This window comes from Ostrinia furnacalis, unplaced genomic scaffold (genome assembly GCF_004193835.3).
Source record: "Ostrinia furnacalis isolate ACB-3 unplaced genomic scaffold, ASM419383v2 OfSCF3322, whole genome shotgun sequence".
Lineage (NCBI taxonomy): Eukaryota > Metazoa > Arthropoda > Insecta > Lepidoptera > Crambidae > Ostrinia > Ostrinia furnacalis.
Window position 1 is genome coordinate 47,396 of NW_021133561.1, and position 26,347 is coordinate 73,742.

At 36.8% G+C, this 26,347-nt stretch overlaps 2 protein-coding genes across 5 annotated transcripts in view; both read right to left on the bottom strand.

Annotated features, from left to right (window-relative positions):
* Positions 1 to 2,259: 2,259 nt before the first annotated feature.
* Positions 2,260 to 6,803, bottom strand: LOC114357675 (uncharacterized). Its single transcript, XM_028311412.1, has 3 exons — positions 6,542 to 6,803; positions 4,062 to 4,756; positions 2,260 to 2,327 (listed from the first exon to the last, which is right to left on the bottom strand). The coding sequence occupies exons 2-3, from the start codon at positions 4,615 to 4,617 to the stop codon at positions 2,260 to 2,262; spliced, it is 624 nt and encodes a 207-aa protein (XP_028167213.1). The 5' UTR covers positions 4,618 to 4,756; positions 6,542 to 6,803.
* Positions 6,804 to 7,843: 1,040 nt separating this feature from the next.
* LOC114357671 (protein lap4-like) overlaps positions 7,844 to 26,347 on the bottom strand; it is a 37,517-nt gene continuing 19,013 nt past the window's right edge. The window contains exons 4-13 of one of the 4 annotated variants that reach the window (XM_028311405.1): positions 21,779 to 21,899; positions 21,406 to 21,698; positions 21,077 to 21,322; positions 20,521 to 20,690; positions 19,612 to 19,698; positions 16,884 to 16,990; positions 13,671 to 13,841; positions 13,069 to 13,197; positions 10,358 to 10,513; positions 7,849 to 7,972 (exon numbers count right to left, since the gene is read on the bottom strand). In XM_028311405.1, coding sequence (XP_028167206.1) covers positions 7,868 to 7,972; positions 10,358 to 10,513; positions 13,069 to 13,197; positions 13,671 to 13,841; positions 16,884 to 16,990; positions 19,612 to 19,698; positions 20,521 to 20,690; positions 21,077 to 21,322; positions 21,406 to 21,698; positions 21,779 to 21,899 — 1,585 coding nt within the window. In that variant the 3' untranslated portion in view covers positions 7,849 to 7,867. Of the gene's footprint in view, positions 7,973 to 10,357; positions 10,514 to 13,068; positions 13,198 to 13,670; positions 13,842 to 16,883; positions 16,991 to 19,611; positions 19,699 to 20,520; positions 20,691 to 21,076; positions 21,323 to 21,405; positions 21,699 to 21,778; positions 21,900 to 26,347 lie in introns of all 4 variants that reach the window. The other 3 variants (XM_028311408.1, XM_028311407.1, XM_028311409.1) reach the window with 3 other exon arrangements.

Below are 26,347 nucleotides of genomic sequence, written 5' to 3' on the forward strand. Positions count from 1 at the left end.
TCAAGAAGGAATGCGCAGCAATTATAAATTAAACCGATCGTGCTACACATTTGCCAAACCAATTAAAACGCAACTTATGTTCAAGCATGAAACAAACAACTGAAGTTAACTGACCTAAAATAAAAATATAACACGGAACCGGTTCACGGTAATACTATAGTATTACCGTGACCGGTTAATTGAATCTGCATACATCCAGAAAGAGCCTTTCAAGAAAGATAACAGGCGCCTCCGCTATTAGCTGGAGAAAATTAGAAACTCCGTAAGTCAATCTGGATACGGCTTTCAGTTTAAAGTGGATTATTAAGCAGGACCTGAGCGTTTCAGCTTTCGAATGGCAGTCCGACAAGTGATCTACATACGGCGAGTGCACCTTGCGGGGTGTCATTAAGCATATGCAAGGATGCCAATTAGATACGGCACGCGACGCTCCATCGTTACAATCCAAAGACCCAATTGACAAAGCCAAACCCGTTCGTAAAAACACATATTCGTTGTTTGTATGTAAACATTTGCATTTCAAAACATTCATATAACGGTCCTTTTGATATTGCTTGGATTCTATGCTAAGTCAGGATCCGTTCTTTCTAGGTGGGCGGGTCGCTAATACTTCAATGTAAACGTACGACGTACGCGAAAGTTTATGCTGGATATCTGTTTTCCTATTTCGATTTATTACACTATTTTACCCTCGCGCAACTATGGACCGTAATAACTCAAAAACTGATTAAAATACCTTTAAATAGCAATTTACTTTGAAAGGAACTAGTTATACTCATCTTTAACTTCAGAAAGTCTAATTAGCAATTAGTAAACCCTTTGAAAGTCATTTAATTGAAGAAAGTGTCATTAAAACGTTGGCGAGTGCTTAAGGTGCGCGATAAATTGGCTATCGTATTGCAGGGTATCATATTGTCGACGCGCTTCAGTAACTCATTTCACAGGTTCACTTTCGAGATCCGCGCCCACGGCACGGATGTAAACCGCAGCGAGGCTTCCTGCGCCCGCTGATTGTCTATCTACAAGCAGTAGCTGCGGTCACTGCCGGCTCTCACGCAAGAATAGGAGAAATGCCACGAAGACTCAGGATTATTACTGTCTTAGGGCCGTCTTACACGCATCATAATACTCGTACATTGAGTTTTGAGATTTAGTTCATTTTGAGATGGGGAACATAGTTCCCTGAATTCAGTTCAGTAGTCTTCTTGACTGTTATAAATTCTACCACATAATACTCTGATGGATCCTTGCAAAGAAGGTAGCTAGGAGATTAAAATTTGATCCATTTAATATACATTTTTAAAACCATTATTTGGAACATTGGAAATCAGAAATTTCCGTGCATCACAACAACAGTATTGAGCCGGACATCTCTATGGAGGACCATATTTTCCGTCATAATCATTCCTAACTTTTTGGTACAAAACAGTACGTCACGTAACACAGAAGTGTAAGATGTGCCTTATACAGATAGAATGAATTAGACGCGTCTGGCTCGACACAAAGGCGAGGTAATTGTGAATCTGTCCAGATTGCTTGTCCGAGATAAGTTACGGAGTGAAACTGATAGATAGCGCGCACGCCAGATAAAATCAGATACCAAAGGGTTTGAGCATAAAGGCCACATCGATCAGAGAAATAGTACTGCACCAGACAATATCCCTAATCACAAATACGCAAGGTAATTACGCCATAACAAGGACTTTCACAAACTTGAGATGCGGACGCATGAAGATTGATAACAAAAGAAAAACGTGAGTACACTACCAGCAATAATTACAGTACAGCGAAAGGTGTTTTGTAGCTAACATTGTAATAACATCTCCCAAATTACAATCTATGACATTAATTTATCGTGTTCGAAAGTAAAACTTAGTAATTTACGCCCGAGTTCATGACTGACAGATCCCTAACGTTACAAAACAATTTTTGTTTATTGCTCAATCACACTCGTGGATGTAAAATAATAACGTGTGTTTTCTGCCTGCCATTTTAACGGTCCAAAGGTGATAGTGTGTTTTACGTGGAATTAGAAACGTTATAGATGCTTTTAATTGCGCCAGCCAATATACCTATATTATTTCAATAAGTATAGAAAAGGTACATATAAGTAGTGAAATGCAGTAATAAAAACGAGATGTTATTTTCATCGTAGCTGCGAGTTCACTAGTGTCAATCGTGCTCGTCTCCTTTTCTATCGGGCATCGGCGCACGACGTAGGAGCGCACGCGCACTCCCGGCGTGCACCTTCTCCCAAGCTCATCCGTTATTTGTTATCCAGCCGCCTAAACAACCTCCACGAATACCGTACCCGATCGACTTTCTATCTGATAACGGACATCATTATACAACATGAATGAAATAGATTATGATTCGCCCGCCTTTTGTTACATTTGCCACTTATTGTGAACGCTTATACTTATTACATAAATTCCCAGTATCAAAACATCGTTCCAAATAAAGAACGTAAAGGTCGAGAGAAAACTTTCCAATGAAATGCAGTAGAAGGCACAACAATAATTGAAGAGTGTTATGTCGTTTTATCTAAAACGATCCCATAATGATCTACATTTTGGTAGACGTCATTTATAATTCGCATTCATTGTGCGATTTCTATTCAGGCATTAGAAACTGAGCATAGTCTAAAACTGTTTAAAGTAATTGATATTCTCTAATAGGACAAGACGCATAAAAGATGATAATTTGTCATTGGCCTTCGAACAGAAAGAAGACAGTTTTAATATGCATACCAAAAAGGTGACTTCATGTATGCCAACGGAACAATATTTGTAACGGCACAACTTAATATGGTTGTATGTAAACAAAAAACCTAAATATATGCATGATGATGATGTCACAAAATAAAACTTTGAACATCTGTGTAGAGCGAATCATCTTACTTGCTTTGAAGGTGAATTCCATAATAGAGCACATGATGCCGCGGACCGCCGATTTTGTGATCGCCATTTTTCCCGTATGGAAGTAAATGACTGCAGAAGTGTCACAATTTTCGCGTGTACTTTTAAATGAGTATGTGTGATAAAGGCGCGTGAATAACTGTGGCCTGCCGACGTAGGCCTGATATCGGCTAGGTTCATTAGAGCGCACCAGTAAGCGCGGGGAGAGCCTATGCAGCTATTGTTGTCCGTCCCTCGGGAGGGTCGAACCAGCTATAGCTCTCGTCCTACTTACGCACACACGCATAAAAATAATTTCATATTGAGAAAGTTTTTCTTTTGTTTACCAGAATAAAGAATATTATATTATTCTGATCACTTCAATAACTTTTTTGTAGATACTGACAATACATAAATACTACATTAGAAACAAATGCATTTTCCAAAATGTAACTGCCGGATGCAAAACTGAAAGTGAACATTTATGGTAAACCACTACAAGTTTAGTATCAGCTTGGAATGTGATGTATTTCAGACTAACGACTAGATCAATTTCTTTTTTGAAAATTATAAATAACTTGAAAAAATCGAACTGCCTAAGGCGGGAATTGAACCCACGACCTTCCGCTTGCCGGGCGACTGCTCTTCCAACTGAGCTACTTAGACACTGGATGAACCCGTCGAAATTTTCAAGTGTAATACGCTGTTACAGCCAGCGTTTGTTTCATCAATGTTAAGTATACCTACCCTACATCTAACAGAAATATTGTTGCAAATATTTAACTGTCAGTTAAGATGAAACAGCTATTTCGTCAAGGAAGGTCGTGGGTTCAATTCCCGCCTTAGGCAGTTCGATTTTTTCAAGTTATTTATAATTTTCAAATTAGTTTGAGATGCGACTCTAAACGCTAAAAATTTAATAACTAGATCAATTTCTATTCATAGAGACTTTCTATTTATTTGAATTTCTCTATCCCCCTATAAAATTCTGCAGTTTTGCTTGTTCACTCTATAATATAACGAATAAAATTCATTAGGAATAATAAACAGGGTATAGTATTACATTCCGAAAAGAGAAACAGTAGCGTAAACAGTAATCACGATTCTTTACATGCAAATAATGTTAAAAGATAAAGGTAAAGATTAATTATTAAGATAACGTACCGTAACCATACACAATAGGCCGTTGCGTACTGATGCGCACTCGCCTCAGGCTGGACCTAGCTGGTAATGTGTTATGCCCAAAATTTGGAGCACCCCGGTGTTGCTCGTGCTCATAGATCGGTGTTCGAGGTAGAGTGCTGTATACGTAGCCCGGTGGCGCTTGGTACATTGGTCGATACCGAAGATCTTCAAACGCCGAGTAGTATTGAGGCTGCGGCATGTGCCTTGATGGTTCCCCATAGTCGATGTACGGGTTGCTTCTGTCCCGCCTATCATAATCGTACGGTCTCTGCTGCTCATAATTATTCAAAACTTGCAGACTCTGAGCAGGATAGCCTTGTTGAATTGGGCGACGCCGATATTTGTCATTTACATCGAAAGGAGTATTGTGTGGTATATTGGTGAAGCGATCATTGGCGAATATCTCGCTCACAGGCAAACCTCCGCTACTACTTATATTACTTCGGTTACTTCTTATACTGCTCCTTGTACTGTTCCGACCCAGTGAACCGTCTCCGCGGACACTTAGCTTCACTTCTAGTCTTTTGTCCTTCATAATTGGCTACATATACTTTACGTATATGTACGTCGACGTCGGTGATATGGTATAAATATTATTGCATCTCTACGCTGTCATTATTCCACTCCAAACATTACACTTTGACATTTTAGACACTAAAAATTAGAAACGCTCTCTACCATTAAACAGATTAATTATAACTTGCGGCGGTTATTATACAACACAATAATGCATCACGAAAGAAAGTAAATAAATGACGGTAACTACAACGCTCTTCGCGAGGCCTGAGTAATGGGAGTTGATGAAGTACAAGCAAATGATCACAAGTTTGAGAACAAGACGCTGTCCAAGTTAATTGAGGTTAAAATAGCTTAGCCGAAACGTCGACACGACTTTAGACAATGTTACTGTCAATCCTCGTGACATGAGATGGCTTATGGACAGCCTCACCGCGATCAATGTTGAAAGAGTAGTTGATGGAGAGTATTTGTGTTCGAGTTCTATTGCACTTGAATAGAAAATTTGCTACACAAAAGGTCTTTCCCTACAAGGGCACTATCAATATAGTGAAATCAGTGTCACTATCAGCATATGTTTTGTAAATTACATAGGTAACAAATCGAAAATATCACCAAAATATGCGGAAACACAAGACAAACACGAAAAGTAAAATTCAGGACAGCGTTTGAAAAATAAAGCACATTAACAATGAAGTCACTAAGCAAACAACTTGTAAGCACGCAATGTTCAGGATTTATATCGGTCGTAATTTTGAAATAACAAAGGAGTTCATTAAATTAAAAACAATAAACAAAAGAATAACTTGATGAATTAATTTTAAGCCATTACAGAAGTACACTTCCACCAACAATACAAGAGCAACTAACTCTGAGGGACAGTTGTTAAGTTATTATTGCAGCCGATAAGATAAGGCTGCTGGTTCAATAACATGTATCATGAACAAATAAGACTCCCTAAGGAACAAAGTTGACTTTGTCATTTGTCTTAGTAAATTAGCATTGTATGGCCTCTATTGTTTCCATTAGATTAAATTCTGACCACGTATATCTTGAAGGGAATTTACCTTGGGTAACAGTCTTCAGTGTTAACATTTTACTAGGTCAAGGTTGTTATCAGTGCGTTCGGAATCAATTACTCATGTGCGGTTAGTTCCGTCTGATTCACGATACATAATCTTTTTATTTTCCAAACACAGTTTCACATTTTAAATGGATACAATGTTAGCGGCTAGCTCTCGAAATAGATAAAAATGAGGTAGCAAAGCAAAAGTGTGCCAGAAGAACAGTTTGATAAATCCATGAAGGCGTATCTCATCCTCAACATGAATTTTATCGCGTATAAGATGAGTGTTGAACGAAAACGTTTCGACACGGTGTGTTAGCCGACGAAGTGTTAAGAAACTTGTCTGTTACTGTTTGTGAATCCAATACTGAGCAATTATCTGTTGTATACAGATCGCCGGGGTATCTAAATAGTGTGGGATCTTCAGTCCCTGTTTGTATAGGACGTTTGAAATCAAGAGATCGCTCCCAGTGTGGGAAAGTATCAAGGTGGTGACGGTGAAATAAACAATTAAGAAACGCTGCACTTACATTAATGTGGTTAAACTACAGAGAAAGTAAGTGCAAACGTAAATGCAGGGAGTATAACATACAATTTTAGGGTTAACGGAGCAAATCCGAACTTCCGTGTGAGACACGACTTGAAAACTGAGCGTGGTTAGTACGTACTTACTAACGTCATAATAACAATAAGATATGACCTTCGCAATCTACTTGAGCCGAAGCGACGTTTCTAGCAAACTACATTTAATTGAAAATTATTTAAGTAGGTACTTTTAAAACAACTCGGGTGCTAATTAGGCGTAATGGAGGCGTTGCAAGGAATGCATTATTGATAAATATTATCAGGCACTTTCTTCACTTCACACAACACTCACTCCAAAGGAAAACTTATCAATTCACTGTTTCCAAAATGAGCACTGAACGTGGATATCGGCTGTGCAATCCGATTTCATACTAATCGAATGCGTCTATATCGTTGGCGTCGGTGACTACGTAGATATCTCTGCTTGGTCACAGATCATGAATTCTGTTGTACAGTGGGTAAGTATGTGTCACGCGACACACGAACACTCGATTATTAAATTTCACAAATAGGTGATAGAATCATAACTCGCCAGCAGTAAGTGAAACACTGTGGGGCTTCGGTCGACGAAGCAAAATGGCACGCCGAGCGCGGAAGATAAGCTGATAAGGGCTATACGTATTTTATACAAAGCGGACATTGCGTAGCGTACCTTACTCCCCATGTTACTCAATTTATTTGCACTTCCTGATTAAAATCTGATAAGCATTTTTGTTTTTACAATATCACCGACTTTTTCAGTCAATCGGTAAAATATTTTCCCAGCCGTACCTAAGTTATGTATAAATCATAATTGTGGGAAAGCGATTGCGAAGTGATTGATTAATTATAATAATATCTACGAAGTTTATGGGTTAGTACATACAAGAGACAGTTCTGTAATAATTTCTGGTAAAGCAAACGATTACTGTTATAAGGTAAAGGCTGGGAAAAGTTAAGTCTAATCATAAAATGAAAGCAGGAAGTGATTTACTAATCTAATAGCCTAATCGAGGATGCAATTTACCGATCTGCTGAATGATGTACGTCCGATCAATCATAGCATCATTAAAAAGTCTTCAGGGAAAATGTCTCTCGTAAATCAATCATTATAATTTCAGTCATTGCATAAACTTTCCTGCAATCGTTCACTTACAGTTTTTAGCGTACCATTTATAAAAACCATGTCAAATGCTAATAAAGTATGATTCCAGGTCTGTGAGGCTTTCTAAACCCAAGCGATTGGAGAAGCAAAACATTTCGGTGGAATAATAAACCCATTATAATTCCGCCGTGCATATCCACGAACTAAACAAACTTTATGACCGATGACCTTTTGCGGGCTCGCCAAATAATGTACGAAAGTCACGTAGCGTTACTCACATAAAAATATGAGTGCAATGGCGCCTTTGTGTGTGGTGAGTGGTGACGCGGCCCACGGGATTGACAGACGAGCTTTGGGGCTTTGGCCGATTCACGCTCGTGATCGCAGACGAGTGTGGTCACGACCGTGTAAAATAATGTCGCAATACTCGACTATCTCACAGGTAGAGCGTGCACTACCAATGTCACCTGGCTGTATAACTGTCCTTATTTACAGCTGAATGCTTTCTAAACGTTCTAAATTACTATATTACAGTCACTCACCATCGTGCACGTCTTCCATCGCCGCCTCCACGGTTTCGGGCTCGGTTTCATCTTCATCAGTCTTCTGATCCTCTTGCTGCTCTCTTTTTTTAATCGCCTGCAAAAAAGGTAACTTTCAAAATACTGGTCTGGATTACTTTCTAAAGGAAACATCGTGCAATACAACAAACAGGCGAGGTGTGCACTGTAAAATATATCTCTGGGCACATCGACAGCGGCGCATAAGGAAGTTGACATAAGTTTCGCGATATAGCATGTAAGTGAAATGGAATGGTCATGCCACAGCACGCAAGCCGTAAGCCAAAACTAAATGCAGCCGAATCTAAATTGAAATCTCGCGTTGTATGTCGGTTTATCTCGAAGGTATCTCACCCGGGCAAGCCATCCTCCAGCTGCTTCCAAGCACCTCATTTTAATAAGTACAGATAGATAAGGAGTAGGTAGTCGTCGGTTTGTTGGCGATTTATTTAACACTACACTGGTATTGAGAAAGCGGCACTTCACTTATCGATTAATCGCGGTACACGAAGCATTGTGAGCGGTACGGTGCAAGGCACTCATTTCTGCGAGCCTCGCGGAGGGTCTACGGTGAGCGATGTGGTCGAGGGCCCGCGCGCATCAGCCCGTAACACCGCCGTATTCCAGCAATTACCACGGTTGAGCCGTGAATCAGAGACTGAGCGATTTATACACTGATTTACTTCTTATTTGTGAACCGGTTTTGATCTTATTCGGGAGTTTTGACTGCACAATGAACGGCTGTGTGAACGGAGCATTTTTTTTTTAGGGAATTTAATTACGTGGCTATATTTTAATTTTGGAAGAAAAAAGCGAACACCCGCGCGGCCGACCGCGTATACTGTGGTCGCAGTCTGTTGGTGCGATGTGAAACAATCTCACGAGTCCATTGTTTCTGCTATTCCCCGTCTAACAAGAAATTTCGAGCCGGCAGCTTTTACCCTTTCGCGCAGCGCGCCGTATAATTTCGAAGTCATTGTGATAAATAAATAATAGCTCACGATTGTAATCAATGTTTTTATTTGACTTGTGCTAAATATCGCCGACGTAATCTCCGTACGGTAACTATTACGAGAACCGTAATTGGAATCGGTAGATCAAAATAAAAAGGAAAGATATTAATAGCATTGATCCTATCAGCTGCAAAGGGGAAATTATGAAATATTGTGGTTGAAGTGAAATGACTGACAGAATTACTAGCGCAGAAGAGAGGTATCTGGCTTACTGGCTTCCATAACATTTATGTATCTAGTATCTTTGTTGATTGGTATCTTTGAAAATGCCACAGAGGCCGTTATCTCGGCATGGATTGATGGAGAACGGTTTCACTTAGAAAAACAATAGACACCAAGTGACATTCAATTTCACTTCTAGGAAAAAGTATTTCTACTGGCTACTAAAATATACTTGGTGGTAGAAATAGTTTCAAAGCATTTGCACGGGTATTATTGAATAACGTCTTGGGAAACTATTATCGTACCGTGAGATAGATACGTCACCGTCAGATAAAATAGCTCAGATAAAAACGAAGGATTTAAATCCCGGAAATCAACTGACGTTTGCAGATACAAAGATTAATTGGCAGGAGATGGAGAAAACCGGGTTTATTTATAAGGCTCATGATTGCTATACAATGTAAAAGAGTGTAAAGCAAAACCCTATAATTTTGAGCTGAGATATTATTAAATCATTACTATAGATATCCATGCCTAGATAGCAGTAAATACGGTACAAATATTAATAACATGATGAAAAACATGATCAGGGTTCATGAAGAATGAAATATGAAATCAAACATGTAAAAACAACAGTCAATTTAGTTAGAACATCTAATAAACATGCATACATCTACGGTTAGAACAGAGATCAACATTAAGAATAAAAATTCTACATTCACAAGTTACAACAAGAATAAAATTAGCATATAAACAGATAAAGTAGTACAGACACAACTGTTAATTGTATTATTCCTTTGCTATTGAAGTTTATTAGCATATCAAGTACACAATGCATGCGGGTAACTCGCTTTGTCGTTGTATTAAACGCTCTATAGCATATCAAACACCTCTATAAAGTTAAGATTGTAATTTATCTCAATGTGTAAACCGAGACTATCTTTTTTCGAGACCAGCATAGAAATCAAGGAACTTTTCACATTAGCATGTATCGGAAATTGGGGTTATGTGGGCCCTAATTTGGAAAAAAAAATACATCATAATGTAATCAGTGGATAGAGATTCTCAAGTATCTAGATTTTTCAAAACTGTCATGAGAGACGCTGGCAGCATCGATATCAAGGAACTTTTGACTACGCTGCGTTTCACGCGCTTGATAAGAACGCTCGATAATGATGAGTCCTTAAAAACTGTGGTCCCAAGGCCGGCTTCACAACCACCCATTAACCATTACTTTGACATTGTACAGAGCGTTTAACATCACGTCAACGCAAACGTGCAAGCGGCACCTGCGCTATTAGATCGCGCGCTCGACCCGCGTCGATCTGGTTCACGCGTTTGTTCTTCAAGTGGTGGGGCGTGTCGCGGCGGTGCAGCCGGCCTGCTCCAGGGCCCGCGTCTCGGTCCTCCACCGTCGTGCGCCATGCCACCCGCCGAGAACCATGCTACCACCATCACCGGGTTATTATGGGTACAGAGCAGGGATGTCATGGATATCCGTAACCGTAACCGAAACTTTCGGATATACCCATTCTATTCTTAAGGCATGAACTGTGTTGGACGAATCTACACTATTGCATTCTATACTTAGCACAGATATCCGTAACGTAACCGTAACCGAAACTTTCGGATATTCGAAATAAAAAAATATCCGTAACCGTAACCGAAACCGGTATAATATTATTCCAATATCCGTAACCGTATCCATAACTGAAACTACATATCCATAACATCCCTACAGAGACAGCACAAACTATTTCAAAACTGCTATTCCCAAAACGCTGTTTTTTCTATTCCGGGTCTATCTGTCACCGTCGCTCATGCTGGTATCTCGCTTTGCGTGAGAGGGATGGCAACATTCGAAACTTCGGATAACGTTTTTGGGAGTAACCCCACTGTAATAATTTATACTAAAGCTACGTCGATCTGGTTCACGCGTTTGTCCTTAGTGTTGGGGCGTGTCGCGCCGGGACCCGTGTCGTGGTCCTCCACCGTCGTACGCCATGCCACCCGCCGAGAATCATGCTACCACCATCACCGTGTTATTATGGTACAGACGACAGCACAAATAGACTGGTTGGGTTTCATTGGAAGACAAACACGAAACTATACACCACTATGGCCTTCAAGGCCTGGTGAATATGAATCTTTTGGACAAGCCCGCTCAAATACCGGGGTGAGATTGTTGTTATCAAGAGCAAACACTATACTACATTAAAAAAACTATAGATCCTGGGTATACAGTTGTGGAAGAGGTGGGATTACCCCCGTTATAACTAAATAAGATGCTACGGTATTTACCTGTGTGCTGTCATCTGTACAATAACTATCAAATCGTCTATTTCTTATAATGATTACTAATCGTCATCCTGATATCAAAATTAATTCACATTTATTTGCAGAGACAATAGGCAAGCCATTTCTGTTGTCAGAACTCTTGCTAGGAAAGTGGTTAGGTAATTTTACTTACTCATTTTTATAGTTTTAATTTAAGTATCTTATTCACAAACACTAACACAATCTTTTAACATAGTTTTAACTAAAAGACGACTTCTCTTTCTATCACTATCAAATCATTCTTTGACAGAAAGTGGCAAATCTGATGAATTAGCTAAATATTCAAATGGTGATATATCACAGAAAGAGTTAATATGTAGGTATGTAAGTGTTTTGTCTGAATAGGCATTATTCAAATTGTAATCTAACCTCTATTCGTCGGGGGCAAAGTAATGGATGTGATTGTTGCAAGAATTGAATAATAACGTTTGGGATTGATCGAGCAAATAGTCTGTTAGCGACTGATTTGAAGATCACGACGATTCCTTTTGTTGTCAATTTGCTTGTGGAATTTTATGATCTGTACTACGAGACAATAAAGAGTGACGTACCATTATGTCCAATACAAATAATGAAGTACTATCTTCCAAACAATCAATGTGTATTACGTTTAAAGGTATATCATCACACACAGGATGTCTTTTAGTAATCATTACTTTTTCCTATAATCCTTTAACAGTCCACTCATCGGTAAACATTTTAGGATATACATATTTAATATCGATTGGTAACTAAGAGGACGACTGCAGGTTTTAAAGAAACTTTCAGTAGAAAATCGAAGATCATTTCAATAGAGTTAAAAAAAACTATCGATCGAGCCAAATGTTCGCACGAACGTAAACATAATCTCTATTATATTTGAATTGTACGACCTGAATACTTGTAGATTCAATTCTTACTTTCATTGGTAATATCACTCAGAAAAATAAATTCTCGTTAACATAACACAAAATGCTGGTTCATTCCCATAGAGCGATTACAATCGCTCTCACAGTACGTGACTCAAATCAACTTTTTTGTGGTTCACGGCTTATAAGTGTGCAATTATCATCACTCTAATACTTTAGCATTTTAATTAACGCAAGAAATGTATACGTATCTATTATTCATTTCAGATAATTATTTAAATTACAATAAATATAGGTTGAGGATCCAATATGGATGCTTGAATGCGAAACAATATACTGACCAGAAATGAAACAGCTACCCTAACATTAAACGGAAAATGTAGTAATAATATTAACCCCTATAGTCGTCCTCTTAACTATAAAATTATGCTGAAAGAAAACTACTTGTAACATGTCTTCTTAATTAAATTAACTTCCCTACTTATTATTCCAGATCCACATTACAGAATACAATTTGCAACTAAATTAATATTGTTATAGTTAGTCCCCTGTTGCTGTTAATGAGAAAATTTCTAAAGAAAGTCACTCTAAATACCGGTGAAGTGTGACGAAAGTATTCGATGTTCATAACATTACAGTAATGAAATGACAAAATTATTAATTTATGTGTTTCTCTTCAGCATTATCGTACAGCAAATCGTCGGGCTATATTTCAACGGTATTAAAGTGACTTTAAATTAGTATAATACCTTTATAGTATTCTAAGCTCTATGCCATACAGTAATAGATGCTAAATAAGTAATCTCGTGCCATACCTCCAACTCGTCAGAGTCGTCGTTTTCGTCATTTTCGCCTTCGGAGGATTCCCTGCCGTCTGCTGCCGTTTGGTTGTCGCTATCGTCGTCTTTTACAATCTCGGGCGGAGCTTCATTATTGTGTACAGTCTGTGAACAAAATGACATAATCAAATTCACACATAATCACATACAATAAACACAAAAATATAAAAAATATTTGACATTTGACGCAAATTATGTTGTAAAATTATATGTGAACAAATTACAAATAACAATAACAGACTATTGAATCTGTCAATTGGTTAATAAACTTTTTTCAATGATTAAAATGAAAATAAATAAGAAATAGTAAAAATATTATAATGATAACACACTAACGCAAATTATTGGTCATGAAGAAGAATTTATTATGTTAAACTGAGAATATATGTTTGTTTATCCCTACGTTTGTTTCTAAGATATCTTTAATAATGAGGATACTTTCTTTACAAATTAGCATGGACAGTCTGGACATTAAAAACGATAGATTTTTGTTGCAAAATAGCTCCAATCACAACTGCCTAAGATGCCACGGTGTTAAACTTAATATGCTGTCGACGATATAAGAAAAGGGTACGTACTTCAACAACCTCTACAGGCAGAGGGGCAGGTTCTGGTGCCGTCAATGGGAGTCCGTTAGCCGTAGGCTGTTCGTTTGGCACCGTGACGACCTCTGGTGACCGGCCTAGCAGCTTGTGTGCCTTTGCCTTCAACTCCTTCGGGTGAGGCGTGTTTTGACGCACGAACGGAGTCTGGAAAAACGGAATTATTAGAACATTTGACAATAAATGCTACAGCAAACGCACTAGAGTTCATTTTGTAATAAGAACACCGAATTCCAATGCGTAAAGAGAAGCATGCCATGCTTATAAAAAGTGAGCGAATTAGATATGTATAACAACTATCTCTGTATAAAATTGTGATGTGCATATTCTAATTAATCTGCTAATTATGAAAAACATTAAAATAACAATCATAAAGCTTGAATGGTAAAAACGTGTTCAGGAAGCTAATTGCTTTCTACTTTACCATAAGTACTCCAATGCAAAATTATGGAACAGCTAGCAGTATGTCCATTAAATCTAGTAACTACACTGCGATCTGTACAATGCGTAAGTTACTTAAGCGTGTCGTTTTGTGGATGAATTATGTTAGGTGTGTGTCCATTGTGGCAGAGGCCACCGAAAATGGTAATTGTCATTTAACCTACACACATCATTTAATAAATGAGGCGAGGCTACGTGAATCACAGGATATGATATCACAAGCAGCTTCTCACCCGCGACAGAACGACGTCTGCGATACGAAGCTAATCTAATGTTAAGTGCATTTCAAACAAGGTGCGGTGTGTTACAATACTTGTGTTGGTAACAAACTGTTTCGGGTTAATCGCTCAAATTACAGGTCAAAATCAAGACACAGATTAAAATGACATCAATCATCAACGGTACTGGAACATGGGTGATCAATGGAAAGTCAGGTTTGTTTCACGCGATGCAACGCAGGTATGTCATTGTGTTTGGATTCGTAGTTGGATTGCAAAAGTATATCAAAACTAAAACCATTCTAGTCTAATGCCACAGGTCTACTTTCAGCAACAAAAAAATGTTATCTAGGACCATAGATGTTTCGGTTATAGGAAGGAGCAAGACGTTTAATGGCTGGCAGCACATACTGACTCGCTTGGGGTGTAATCACAGTTTTAAAGAATAAATTATAACGACGCAAAATGCGATATACTTCAAATCTTCGCGGTGAATTACAGAATGTGTTTGTTCTACTCCTACAATCGTAATTTACGGTGTAGCGATCCTTTATCAGGCGTCTTACGTCATCTGCGATAACACGAGTTTACCTCTTTAGTTTCTTCAATGTTCGTGGGTTATTTATTTTTCACAGTATACAATATAGTACACATCAATATAATTTAGTTTGCAAAAAAGAAAGCAAGGGCTTTCTGCAGATAACAAATTATTTTAAATAACTACATATGTAATATCTTGTCGTTTTTCCTTTCTGTTAACGATTCCAAATGTATTTTTAGCAGTCCGCTGTCTCTTCTCATTTTAATAACCGCGAGATGAGATGTAGATTTCAGAATGAAAATCTATGTATTTTTCTTATTTTCTTCATCTCCCTCTAAATTAGGTGTAGCTTTTGGTCTAGTTAGTTGGCTTGAATTATTCCTTTTAATGTTTATAAAAAAATATTAATGTAACGCGAAATATTTAAAATAATTTATGTGACAGTTTACAGGTTCGCATGTGATTGCACCCCTCGAGTCGTTCGCCTAATACCTCCGAGAGGTTAGTTATAGAAGAGGAGAGCCGTTGAAGCGAGCTCCTCCGCTGAGTGGTGACTAGCTTGCGGACTACGTTTATAGGCCGCCGGAAAGCCAACATCGACTGTGGCGCGAAGAAATGGTCAGTTGGCGTGGTATCTTCATTGTCCTCCTGTATCGATGTCACCTTAAAACCAAACATTCTCTTTGTTTCTTGGGACGAGTGTTACTGACTTTTGTGATTTTTAAAATAAACTTTTATCACAGTTATAATAAAGTCATTTACTTGTGTTCGCTTAGTTTATTTACCAGCGCGTTCATTTTGTCGACATATTTTCGATAGCTTCCAAATCCTTAGCAATTACTTCAATAAGACCTTACACATAGAAATCATTACAAATTAAAACGAATAAGACAATATGCAATATAATTAAAAACGATACGATAAGTATGGATATGACTAGATCAATACCTAATAATACCTACCTATATTCGGTTCTTATGAAGTGAGTTAATTTAACACAATTGAGACAATTCCATTTAACGTGTTATTACTTACTATTAATTTTGTGTTTCATGCTTCATTGCGGTTAAGTTTCGAGTGCATTTAAGGAAACTCGTATAAACAATACAAACTTAGGCATTTAAAAAGTATTATACAGTCTTTAATTAGTCAATAATAATATTAGTAAACTGATACGACATATGTATTAATATTTATGCAACACAAATGAAACATAAACATTAAGAAAAAATAACATTTATTGATTATATTCAAACAAATAAATAAAACAAATAAACTTAAAAACTAAGGAAATAATACTGAATTTACAAACGAATGGCAATCACAATAAAATAATACTTTAATAGAATTTTAAGACAGTCGGATCTTCGACTGAGACAAAATAGAAACATTTTTAGTACACAAAATTAATAGCATGCAAGTTAAGCATATAAAGTTTTTAATTTAAAATATATGACAATACATAATTAATTTTAGTGCGCTTTTACAATGTCTAACTTTATTTAAAGCACAAGTTTGACATTATGACATGTAAATTTTTGTATTGGCCTAGTGGGAGTTCTTTTCAGACCATAAAAGGTTTTAGTTGATTGAAAAATTAGGCCAAGTGCCCATTGTAGTGGAGGCAGGCGGTTCGGAGACGAGTTTTCATGCATTTGCACGCGTTCGCGCCGCTTCAACACGTCAGATGCATGAAAAATCCGTTCCTCACATCTCCGCTTCAATGAAAACTCAGCCTTATTCTAAAGCTACAAGTATTGTACTCAAAGTTAAGTAAGCTCTGTGCATCGAGCATCTATCGCGTACTCTCCTGAACCAAGCCCTAGTGCGTCCGTACCGTTGCCTAACAGTGTTGCGAGCTCTGTGAAAGCCGATTCCCTCGTACTTAAGTGATTTGTAAGCTTGTCTTAAATTACTTTTCGGTGTGACGTAACTGTGTCTCGAACTACCGTGAAACCCGTGAAACATGTTACAGCACCATATGCTCACCTCTCTGGTTTCTGGCACGTCTTCGGTGAATTTGACGGAATGTGTTCGTGATGCCTCCTTCTCTTCCCAATCTTCGTTATCGGAATCTCGGTCGCGCGGTATCGTTTCTGTTTAAACACAAATAATTTCATTAGAAAACAGTATTGGAAAATATGGTATTTTAAGTGTGTGTTAAAGTGTAAAAATACAGCCTTGGCCAAAAGTATTGAGCACCCATGATATTTATTAATTTTGAAGGAATTATACATGTGTCTGAATCAAAACAGTTTTTAACAGTTTTATATTGTTTATTAACAACAAAAAAATAATACTTTGTTGGACCACCCTTTGCCTTAATTACTGCAGAAGTTATTTTTGGTAAAGATTGTACTAATTTATTACAATCGTCACATGTTAAAGCGTTCCACTCTTCCCGCAAGCGACGTTTTAGGTCTTCTTTTGTTTTTATTCAATGGCGCCGGACCTTGTCCTTCAATAGACCCCACAAATGCTCGATGGGGTTCAGGTCTGGTGACTGGGCAGACCATTCAAGCAGCTCGATGTTATTGTCACTAAACCAAGCCATCGTTAGTGACAAGGTGCGTTATCCTGCTGGAATTTGACGCTTTCCATGTTGGTGTCACCAAAAAGTGTTGTAAACGAGGGCAGAAGTGCGGATTCAAGAACGTTTATGTACTTTGTAGAGTCCATGCGTCCTTTACACACAAACATTTTCCCAACTCCTGCGGCGCTCATGCACCCCCAGACCATCACACTGCCGCCGCCATGTTTGACGGTAGGTACCTTACACTCCGGGGTAAATTCTTCGTCTACTCGACGACGGACAAATGTCACACCAGGTGTGCCAACAATCGTAAAGTAACGAAATTTTGTTAAGTGTTTTTCGGTCCAATATTTATTTTTACAAATATAGTTTTATAATATTATTGTCGCGTATTGTTATTACATGATATTGGCTAACTTACCTCAAAGTTTGATTCATCTGACCACACAATATTTTTCTAATCTTCCTCGGTAAAAGTTTGGTATTTTAAAGCCTACTCGTAACGAGCTGTTTTGGTCTTTACTGAGAGCCATGGCTTCTTTCTGGCTGTATAGCCCTTAAGCCCAGCTTCTTGGAGTCTTCTGCGAGTTGTTCTTGCAGAAATCGGCGTATTAATTTCAGCTGATAACTCAGCAGCGAGGTCGGAAGAAGATTTTTTATGATTTTTCAAAGACTAACAATACTACAGTGTCATAGCTAAACATCTCGAAACGTGTTTTATTGCACGTTGTGCCGTGAGTTTATGTTTCAAAACCTGTCAAAGAAAGGTTTTTATCAAATATCTTTGAGTATCTTTTATAGTTATCACGTATAAGCAGTATTTAGGGGGTGCTCAATACTTTTGGCCAAGGCTGTATATTTTCTCTTCAATAGGTCTTGATAACTAGTTGACTATTGTTGAATGGTTAAGTTTTTGTTTTGAAAGCAACAGAAATTCTTATTTAACAGACAATTGAAATTGAAAGCCAATAGAGTGTTAAGAGTGTTTATTTAGTGGGTTATTTCGAATCGAATACCCAAATATTTCATATCCCAAAAATATATAAAGTTAAATTCTCATTAAATTATGACTTTAAATTAAATAACTGGAAATAATAGAGCCACCTAAAGATCGAAGTAAAAAATACGAGTCATAAAGCACGGACGACAAACATTACAAAAAGCATACAACACAATATGGGCCACAATATAAGTGTGGGAATCTAATGGACAAAATAATTGTTAATGTAGACTTATAATCATGAAATGTGGTCTATGAAACTTTAAAGCACTTTAGGGTATGTTCACATTGCTATCTACTAGCGACATTTACACAAAACCGCGGAGAAAATGCAATAGTCATGGGTCTCATACGAATCTCGCATAGCATTGTGAAAATACCTTTTTTTACAGACGACAGCACACCAAGCTAGAAACTGTAGTCTATTTTATTTGTAGTAATGTAGTTGTAGTAATTATGTGCTATTTTGCAACAAAAATGTCTCGTATGTGCTGTCGACTCTACCTTATTATAAAGTCTACACTGTGCTTATGATACAAGTGAAAAAAAAATTAAGCGACAATGCAAAATAAATTAGCGGTGTCAAACTCAATTATTCGGAACACACTATTCATGTAACAGAATTTCCATATCTGTTTCGAATAATTAAGTAATTAAAATGATAATAATAAATTGTAATAGAAGTAAGGGTTCAGAAATGGTTAAAACTTTACACTTGTTTTTTTTAATAAATTATAAAGTCACATTTACAGAAATATAATTTGCTTCTGCAAATACGAATTTTATTTTTGTTGTTCGTATATCGTATAACACGACTCGACTATATTTTTTGGTTGTTGGTTAATGTGTGACGTATAGCGCTCATCGCATAAATTTCAATTACTGTCTGCTGAACAATGGAATTATAAAATCAAATCTATATAAATAAAAATGAATTGCTGTTCGTTAGTCTGATTAAAACTCGAGAACGGCTGGGCCGATTGAGCTGATTTTGGTTTTATAATGTTTGTCGTAGTCCAGGGTAGGTCTAAACGGTGAGCAAATAAGGAAAAATTGCGATGGCTTATTTATTGCCTTTAAGGCGGAACAGAGTTCGCGGGGTCAGCTAGTCACTAATAAAAATTCATCTTGTCTGAACCATTACTTCACTACCGTGAATATGTATAGGTATTTGTGAGCCTTACCTCTTATTTTATCTAGCTCTTGCGATTGTGACATAAATCTGTGATCCCTGAACCAGTTTCCACTGCCGACCTCTGTGTGATCCAGCTCTATTCGTAGTGTGGTAAGTGTCAAAAGTGGCTTTTAGTATTTACACGGCAAAAACAAAACAATAACGCAACTGGGACCATTCGTAACACTAGTCATACTTGACAATAATGAAAATATACACCATAATGTATATTGCAATTAAACATAAATCACAAAGATCGTCATTTCTTATTTTCAACTTCAATAATAATATTAAAAATATGTGTTCGTAAGTAAGACAATGTTTAAAAATGGCCACAGATCGCAGCAGAATTAAAGGAAAGCACAAAAAAGCATTCACAAGAGCGACAATTACACCAGCTCACATCACAACATCTATTACCAAAGATTATGAAACTGGATATACATATTTGCAAATGATGCAAGTAAGTATAAAAAAGATTCAAAATTTTAAAAATACTATTTAGTGCACTAAGAAAATACTGAAGTAACTTATTTTAAATTCTCTCTACATTGAAAGAGGTCAAGATGCTGAGAATAAATAACAACTTGTGATGCTTAAAAGATTTCAATAATAAAATATTTAAAATTATATTTATAATCAAGATGCATTCATTGAAAATAGTAAAAAAAGTACTATGGATTACGCGAATTTTAGTGTATTCGGGCAACCAAAAACTCGATTTCGATCACTATCTATTTAAATAATGATGTTATATCTGAACCAGTAGGCATTGCGTTTGACGGTGAAAGATAAATAAAAACTACCCGTCAAACACAATACTACAGGTTCAATTTGAGTATTTAGGCTTTCAGTGTACATTTACAATAACCAAGAACAAAACACCAAAAGCAAGTAAATGATAATGCAAAGGGCATACCTGGTTGTTGAGTGTAACTAAGCTGCGGTAGCAGAAAGCAAGTGAGAACATTCTCTCCGGTCGTTTCGTCTCTATCGGTTTGGAAGGTCAGTAGCGGTTGCGCTTGATTTTCTGATAACCACACCGCTTTCAATTCCAAATTAACTAGTGTATATGGTAAGTACTGTAACCTGAAAGTCCAGTATCAAGAGTTAGTGACACGAAATAAGCAGAGTTCATAAAACTTTTGCGATGACTTCACGTAAACAACGTTGATTGCAAAAACTTCGGTAAGTATAATGAATTTGCCTCATACCAGCGCTGTTCTAATTAGCGAGTTTGGGAATATGTTCCGAGAAGTTAAACTCTGGAAGGACACATTACCACTGACGTACTTTGTATAGGAACATCGGAACCACAAAAGCACGCAGCGTTAGATAAATAAACCAACGTGTTTCCAAACTATCTCGATAGCACTTTTTAGTGCTTCAGCAAAGATTTATTTCATTGTTATTGTATTTCTTAAACAATTTTTCAACATTTTAAAGAGCAAGTAAAAATATGCGGTGATTCATACCTGTTTCCACTAACATCTAAAACGTGCAGCGATTTACAATTCCCCAGCTCGTTTGGTAGTCTCGTTAACTTGTTGTCCCTTAAACTTAGCACTCCCAACAAAGTCATATTCCCAATATCTACCGGTATTTCACCCAAAGAGTTCCTATCTACATTCAGTACTGTCAACTCGTTGAGATTTCCAATCGACTTAGGCAGCTCCATTAAAAAATTCTCCGTTAATATAAGCTCTTGTAGATTTGTACACCTGCAAAATTAGTACATACGGTTAGAGTCGTAAACAAGGAAGATAAACTAACTGGTATAGGATTAAAGTAAACAGTTACCAACCTTCCTACATTATCATTTAACGTATGTAATCTATTTTGGTCCAACTTTAATATAGCTAACTTGGATAAGTGTCCGATACCGTCTGGTACCGTTTCTAACATGTTTTGTGATAGGTGCAGGTCGGTCAATGAAGATAGTCCCCCGATGTCTTCTGGAAGTTTCTCCAGTTTGTTCTCGCTGACGTCGAGGCATGTCAGCGCTTTTAGGTTTCCTATTTCTGGTGGTAAGTACTGCAGTTTGTTGTGATCCAACCATAATTCTTCTAGAGCGGGCAGCTCACCGATGAAACCCGGCTATTGAACAAAAATCAATTTACAATTCAAATAAAAAGTAAAAGTCACTACTTCTACTTCATTAAAAGCTTCGAACTTACCAATTCTTCTATTTCATTGTCCCCTAAATCCAGTCTCTCTAATTTGGTAAGGTTTTTCAGAGACTCTGGCAATGACTTCAGAAGATTTTCTCTCAACTCCAACGACTGCAGCGACACCAAACTGAAAATAAGAAATAGGAATATTTTTAAATAAGTTGATTGTAGAACATTATAATGTTTCTCATCGTTTCAGTGCTATTGTAGGTCAATAAAATGTTTCTCAATGTGAACAATAACTCTGTAAATAGGAATAAAACGTTATTGTATAATTCCAGTGCAAAACGGACGTAACCTTCAGTGACTGTGACATAATAATTGGATGAGACAAGTCAACGAGGCGGAAACACAATAGAATTACTATCAGAGAGACAACAACCTCCAGTCATAACCACATATTGCACCGATGCAAGGTGAGCTATGATGAATGTCATTATCAGACAAACACATCGTTGTCTGTGAATGTGGTTGAAAATACAAAACCTACAAATTTGAATATTATCGTCGCTAAAATTAACGGCACATTTCTAGGTTGAATAGCTGAAACGTTTACATAACCACTAAACCGTCGTTTTAGTAGAACACTATCATAATTGACTAAACACTATCATATTTACTTATAAGAATATTAATAATTTTACAAAAATCAAGGACACCCATAATAGAAATACCAGACATAAGGATAAACTTTACTTACCTCAATCAAGAATTAAAATGTTAAATACCAGCCCCTACTACATGTCAGTGAAACTATACAACAAACTTCCTGAACACATAAAAACCGAACCTAACATTAAACGCTTTTCTAAAGCTCTGAGACAATATTTAATACCTAAATGTTTCTACTCAATTAACGAATATCTAACAACTGACCACCGAAAATCTCTCTAGATACTTTAATTTGTAATCTGCTTTATTTGTTATTTTTTAGCATCGAAGTATGCAATTATGTTACTTCTCATAATATTATGTATAATGAATGTATATAGCCACCTACTCTGTTGCAATACCTCCTAGGTCACTAAGTCTTAAGCCCATGTGTATGTAATTTCCACCATTACAAAAATTGTCACTTAGTACGCAATAAAGATTTGAATTTGAATTTGAATTTGAATTAGGTCAACCGATCACAGGCATTCGCGATTCAGAACACAATGGTGGTGCAACAGAGTTTAATTAAAGTTTTGTGGGCGTTTGTGTGATGAATGGAATTAATCTTATTTAAAGGATTTAGTGAGTACTACTTAATAAATATTGTGTGAATATTTGATTAATAAACAGATGACACATCAGATTTATTTCCAGTTGACGGGTGCGTCGAGGGCGTTCACTCAATGGGTGATGCTTAATCGCGAATCACAATAAATGAACCATAAAATCAGCGTGCGATTCATTTATTATCTATAGTATCAAATGACGAGTTTCGTGTCAGTGTTATTAGTGGTGTCTGCAATCTGTCTGTCGAGTCAATGACTCGTACGCTTCTTAAAATAATTAGCTGGATAGTAAACATCTGTACAATATTTTGGCGTTAGTGATGTTGCTAATTACTATAGATTTTTTATATATTTTGTAGTCAAAGGAAACACGATATGCTTCATAATAATATTACTTAAGTATTGACCCATCTGCGTCTAAAAAAGCACAAGTCTCTTAGTTGTGTTTATTGAGAGCAAGTTTCGCGTCACGTCGACAAGCGACACAAAATTATCCTGTTAGGAATGCGCCATCAAACTGCATGCAGAAAATCCGGTTTTTGCGTCTTATAAGCCACTTCAAGTATTTCTCAGAGAATGTTGGTTGAACTTCTAGTCATAATCAGGGTGTCCACTGCAAATCTTCGAAAAAATTCCCTGACTTTTCCCTGACTTTCCCTGACATTTTTTTCAAAATTCCCTGACCAACTATGTATACAACGTGTCCCAAAATTCAAGAATAAGCCGACGCCACAGGATGGACATAGTCATGACTACTTTAGGAAAAATAAGGAAAAAAATCTATCTCAATTATTTTTTAACTTACACAATAAATTATGAAATTCAACGAAAATTGACACCCCTTATGATATTTTACATTACCACGACCNCTGCAAGGATTCTGGGGGTTTTAAGAGTTGGGGTGGACAGCAACACTAGGGCAGGTGACCCGGTTTTGGCCATTTTAAGAATTTTTTAGACTTTGAGGCTATATCATTTTACAGTTTTTGTTATCACGGACTTATTTCTTGTAAAAAGTGATTAAGTATATTTAGATCTAGCCTAAGAATACAATTTTTTTCATAATGATTCAATGGAAAAATAATCCTGTAGAAAAGAAAAAGAAATGGGAATTTGTGCCATTTTTGGCCAGCTTTACCCCATTTCTGGCCACAGTCATGTGCCAGTTCTGGCCATCAATATTCATTAAAAAAAAACAAAAACTACTTGACGGATTTTAACGAAACTTGGTACAATTATTTTTCATACTCCTGGACAGGTTATAGTATACTTAGGAATTCACACGGGAACAGGAATTAGCGGGAAAATCCTTTTGTATGAAAAATCTAAACTGCTTAAGTTAGACGCTTGAAATTTGGTATGTAGGTACCTTAGTAAACTTAAAGCTTAGTTACAACAAGGAATTCCCGAAATTCCCACGGGAACGGGAATTAGCGGGAAAATCCTTTAGTATGATAAAATCTAAACCGCGTAAGATAGATGAAGGGGATAAAACGGGATCCACGCGTACGAAGTCGTGGGCGGCCGCTAGTATGAAATATAATATCTCAGCTTGAATTGAAATTACAATTAAGGAGATCAACATTANCTGCAGTGTATTATAAGGTTTGGTACTTAATGATTACTGGCTAGTGAGTTGTTTGTGGGTACACTTACTAACTTGTTAATTTTTATACAAGAATAACTTAATTGATTATTATTTAGGTTTTGATAACAATTAAAAGTTATTAATTTTAGTTAAGTGCCATTCTCTTAGATTTGTATAAATAAGATTAATATAATTTTCATATAACTTTTGGAAAATATTTTTGCCACTTAGTTTTTTATTTTCAAAAATAATTTTATTAAGCTACCTTCTTCGAGGAAGTTTTTTTTTTTTAAATTATGGTTAAATTGTGGTTATACCAAGGTTCTCGGTCGTAGGACTTAGGATTTTTTTTTTCTGGGTAGGTGGGTTCTTTACTTTGGTACCTAACTTATGAGTTTAGTTTTTAGAATATATTAGTTTTTACACACTCGTGTTGTGTAATGTTTTCTGTTGGGAATTTACTAACGGTAGATTGTTTTATCGCAGTTTTTTTGGACACAATAGTATTGTGTAGTTCTTCTGTTGGAAATTCAATAGATTCTTTTATAGCAATTTTTTTTTATGGACACAATCGAGTTGTCGGGTATCTGCTACAGTTTTGCCTCGGTGCTTTATCTGTAACTTAAAGTTCAGATATAATTTTTTTTCCAGAGATTTTATCTCTGTGTTTTTGTTTTGTTTTGTGTGAGTGCTATGTATCTCCTATATACATNAAATATATTAAAGGCATAAACTTTTACAGTAAAGACGAGTTCATGAAGAACTAGAAGTTTTATTTTCTTGTACAAGATTATTACGCACCGTTATTAGCCCGCAGTCGTTTATGTATTAAACTAACTTGTTTATACTCGGTATGTAGTAGGTACTTATTTAAAATTAAATACTCGCTGATATAAAGCAGTTTCGGAGAATTCCAAAGCTAAATCAAATTTCATTTATGACAAAACGCCGACGAAATAACGAATATTCTCGGAAACAGCAATATGAAAATTTCTCCGTGTTGTTTTGGTTTAGTTCTAACCGCAAAGCGAGTATTCATTGTTACTGTTGTTTTACGCTTGCTATGGATTTCCAGAACCCTTGTGTTGACATCCTTGTTATTGTAATTCCAAAAACAAACCGGTTGGCATTTATGTATAATGGGGCAATAAAGGCAGCGTCCGTCAGTGCATTTTTAAGGAGCATCGCAGCGCATGTCTTTTAATGGACACGATTAAGCAACTTTGTGCTGCGATAACTTGCTGGCGAAGTTACGTCACGAGAATATTGTTAACTGATAACACGCACTGTACTATACATCACGTTTAGAACCTTGAGGCCGCATTCCTAAGCAGATGTCAAAGTACTTAGCGTCGGTTCTACAAACATCGCGATGAATCACTCAGTCCGCTGCGTACTCGCTCATCAAACAGCCTTACGAACACGTTTTCTGTATTCGTATGATCAGGTAATCTGCCCCACCCCTGTATAAAACATACTTATCAACGTAAGCTTTTAAGTAGAGCAGTTTTAATTAGACGACTCGTCTTTTAATTATTATGAACTTGTTTGCAGTACGATTATCAAGAAAATAATATTTCAGTTATCGACTATCGGTATGGTTATCTGAGGATTGTTATGATTACAAATATTTATGAATGTATATTTTTTTACTGGATCTTCTATGCAGATAATAAAGAAAAAGAAATGTTTTTAACTTAGTCATGCTAACATTTGCCGATAGTCTAAAAGTCACTATTATTATGCTAAGGAATTTCAGAGTCATAA